The sequence below is a fragment of the Manacus vitellinus genome, unplaced genomic scaffold (assembly GCF_001715985.3).
Source record: "Manacus vitellinus isolate BGI_N305 unplaced genomic scaffold, ASM171598v3 scaffold_100_pilon, whole genome shotgun sequence".
NCBI classification, from domain to species: Eukaryota; Metazoa; Chordata; class Aves; order Passeriformes; family Pipridae; genus Manacus; species Manacus vitellinus.
In genome coordinates this window covers 573880-577241 of record NW_021938794.1, presented here as the reverse complement: position 1 = coordinate 577241, position 3362 = coordinate 573880, and the positions used below count along the sequence as shown (strand labels likewise).

General features: G+C 62.7%; 1 protein-coding gene across 1 annotated transcript; it reads right to left on the bottom strand.

Annotated features, from left to right (window-relative positions):
* Positions 1–393: 393 nt before the first annotated feature.
* Positions 394–3309, bottom strand: ACBD4 (acyl-CoA binding domain containing 4). Its single transcript, XM_029963346.1, has 4 exons — positions 3230–3309; positions 3039–3159; positions 769–882; positions 394–640 (listed from the first exon to the last, which is right to left on the bottom strand). Exons 1-4 carry the CDS (start codon positions 3287–3289, stop codon positions 543–545), a joined length of 393 nt encoding a protein of 130 aa, XP_029819206.1. The 5' UTR covers positions 3290–3309; the 3' UTR covers positions 394–542.
* Between the last annotated feature and the right edge of the window lie 53 nt (positions 3310–3362).

Below are 3362 nucleotides of genomic sequence, written 5' to 3'. Positions count from 1 at the left end.
GGAGGAGGAAGCTGAGGCGCGGAGCGGGAGGGAATTGGCTCTGTTAACACCACCCAGATCACGGCTGTGATTCCAAGGACTGAATTCCCCCTTCTCCTGCCCACAGTGTCCTGTTCATACAACCCCCCAGCCCCGGGGCAGCAGCGTGCTCTGTCACACGGACAGGGACCCTGCCCGGCTCCCCGGGCACTGCCAGCCCCGCTGCTCCGGGGAGGGCACAGCCGGGACGCTGCTCTGTGACCATATTTGCTCCTGGGGGAAAGGCTGGAGCAGCGGGAGGGACCTCCCCGGAGGGAGCACCCTGCCCACCTCCTGCCCACGCCGGGGCACAGCCAGGGGCCCCTCGAGGGGGGCACAGGGCGGCCGTGGGCGAGTGCATGAGGGTTGTGTGAGGAAAGCCAGGGCTGAGCCAGGAATCCCAGTGCCAAGGAAGGGGTGGGCTTGGCTTGAGCCGAGGGAGAACATCCTCACACGGATCATGGACCTTGCAGGGTGATGGTTTCCCAGACCACGGGGAAACACCCTCCCCTGCTTCCTGCAGTTTAGACCCCTTTGCAGAGGTACAGCGAGGCAGAGTCAATCCTCACACCCAGGGTTCCTCCAGCATGGAGAGCGGGACCCAAGCAGAGCCCCAGTTTGCCTGGAAACACGGGCAGGGCTGGAGCAGAGGTGCCTGAAGCCAACAGCTCTGCAGATGGGTGGAGGCCCAGCCCCAGTGCCTCCTCCACGGGGTGTCTGCCGGGTGCTGGACACACCAGGGAGACCAACCTGGCACGTGCTGCCCGCCCTGCTGCTCCCCGGGCAGGGCATCCTCGGGGCACTCCGGGGCCGGGCTGCTCCCTGGCACATCCTGGACGGGGCCCTCTGGCTGTTCCCCACTGTCTGCACGGAGGGAACAGGCACAGGATTAACGTGCTGTGGTGTCCTGCCAGCGCTGGCTCTGGGCTGGGCTCAGCACTGCTGCCCAGGAACCAACATGATCTAAACCAGCCAGCAGGGTCTGCCCCACACAGACCACCCGGGGGTGGCAGGGGTGTCCCTGTCCCTGAGCCCCCCCGAGGCAGCAGGCAGAGGGATCAGTGCTGGGTGACAGCTGGGTGAACACTGCCAGGTGACTGTCCTGTCCCCTGGCAGGGCCAACAGCCCATGGCACAACCCACCCCAACAAAGAGCCTCACGCAAGAAGTGCTGGCTGCAAGAGCCTTGTCTGGGCAGCAACACCCCAAGAAGAACTTCCTGATGGGGCCCCAGCCCTTCCCACTGCCCCGTGGGGCCTGTGGGGTTAATCCCAGCCCTGCTTCCAGCAGTTCCCAGGACTCTGATCCCTGCTCCTGGGCAGGCAGGTGTGTGGCAATGTTCCCCTGCTGCTCCTTGCCTGCACTTCTCTGCTGTTCCCAACCTGCCTTTGCCATCACGGCAGAACACAGGACCCCCAGAGCCCACTGAAGGGGCAAGGGCAGCCCCCACCCCACACAGGGGCTAGTGCCAGGGCTGCCCCGTTCCAGGGCTGTCACCATTCCCTAATGTCTCCCCAGGGTAGGCTGTGACCTTGCAGGGTAAGGTCAGGCAGGGTCCTGTCACCTCCCACAGCACAGCACCTGGACAGACCCAGCTCCAGGGTCACTCTGGTGAAAGCACCACGCACTGGAGATCTGTTGGGACCTGGAGCCACCCAAGATTTGGGGTCCAAGGGCCACTTTACGATGTTTGTAACCAAACAAAACCAAACCTGCCCAGACTCTCACCTCTGTCCCCCAAAAGCACCTGCCGGAGGCACCTGCCACGCTCTGCTCTCTGAAATCCCCTCTCTGCTCTGGGTCAGGGCAACCAAAGCTGCAATCCCACAGGCTGAAGGTGGGTGGGGGAATCTTTAACACAAATGACTCAACACACCTCCAGGAGTTCAGTGCTTTACACACTGTCCCAGCCACCCTGGGCTCGTTGGCTCCATGGGCACCACCAGGTTTAGATTTAAGGGACAGTGGCACCTGTCAGTGACACTCCCAAGTGGATAATGACCAGGAGTTTAGACCTAGCTTCTACAGTCCAGTGAGAAACTGAGCCTGTTTGCCTTTTAAAGGGATTCAGCATCCCCATGGAGAACAAAGCACCTGGGTACCACGGGAAGGAGAGGCCACCCTGAAGCCAAGCCTTACAGGCTGCGTGTTTTCAGCATCCCTGTTGGGAGCAGGGAGCTGTCAGGCACAGGACAGCCTGGGGACAGGCAGGGAATGAGTCTGTTTGTCATGGCTCTCCCAAAGCACTGACAGTTCACACACCCGCTGTGAAAATGCCCTGAAAACTCCTGTGCTGCTGAGCTGACCCACTGGTGACACGGCACAGCTGACACCTCTCTGAGCCCCCACATCAGCCCCTCGCTCCCCTGGGTGCTCCTCACAAGTCAGATACACCCAGGACAGCCCAGAGCCAGGGGTGGGACAGGCCCCCAGCACCCTCCCAGCACGAGGCAGCAGCCAGAGGCATGGAAAGGGCTGGGAAGGATTCTCCTCTAGCACAGTCCAGATTAAATAATCCCATTTCTCAACCCCAGTTTCTCCACATCCACTCCACGCAAAAACTGGCTGGTCCATCCAGGTGTTTACATCAGATGACCTGGAGGTGAGCCAGAGCCAAGGAAAAGCACAGCCTCCCTGAGAGCTGATCCCTGCTCCACTGTTTACAGGGATTGGGGCCAAGGGGCACTTGGAAGCCAAATCTCAAACTCTCACTGCGAAGTTTCGCAGAGAGAGAGCCCAGACTGAAGAGACACCCGTGTCACACAACAGGACACTTGTCTGGGGTGCCCAAACAGCCCCTCGGCAGCAGCTGTGCCACAGCAGGGGGGTCAGGCGGGATGTGGTGTCCCCCATCCCTCAGGGAGCAGCAGCAGGATGTGCCCGTGGGCAGAGCAGAGCCCAGAGGTGTTGTTTGTCCCGGTGCAGCCCCAAGCAGGGACCAGCAGCAGCGCTGTGCCAGGACGGGAGCACAGAGGGGAGGGATGCGCTGGGCACAGCCGGAGCGCAGCAGCTCCCACTCACCCCCTTTCCTCTTGAAGAAGAACTCGGGGGGCCGGGGCATGTCGTGGATCACCTCGTAGAGCGGCTCGAAGTAGCGGAACATCTCCTGCGTGGTCTCGTCCATGGGCACGGTGTCGATGACCTGCGGAGGGACGCGGCTGGACACGGGCGGCCCCGGCAGCGCGGCCCGGCCCCGCCGCCCGCCCCGTTACCTTCTGGGCCACCTTCTTCATCTCCGCCACGTACGCGGCCATCGCCTCCTCCTTGGACATCCTGCCCAGGCTGTGCCACGCGTCCCTGCGGGGCCGGGCGGGTGAGCGGGACCCGGCCCGGGACCCGGCCCGG

Coding starts and splice junctions, on each gene's coding strand:
- ACBD4 (XM_029963346.1), bottom strand. CDS start 3,289: ATGTCCAAGGAGGAGGCGATGGCCGCGTACGTGGCGGAGATGAAGAAG. Junction 883..3,038: donor CTTCTTCAAGAGGAAAGGGG/GTGAGTGGGAGC, acceptor CCCTCCGTGCAG/ACAGTGGGGAACAGCCAGAG. Junction 641..768: donor GGGCGGGCAGCACGTGCCAG/GTTGGTCTCCCT, acceptor CCGTGTTTCCAG/GCAAACTGGGGCTCTGCTTG.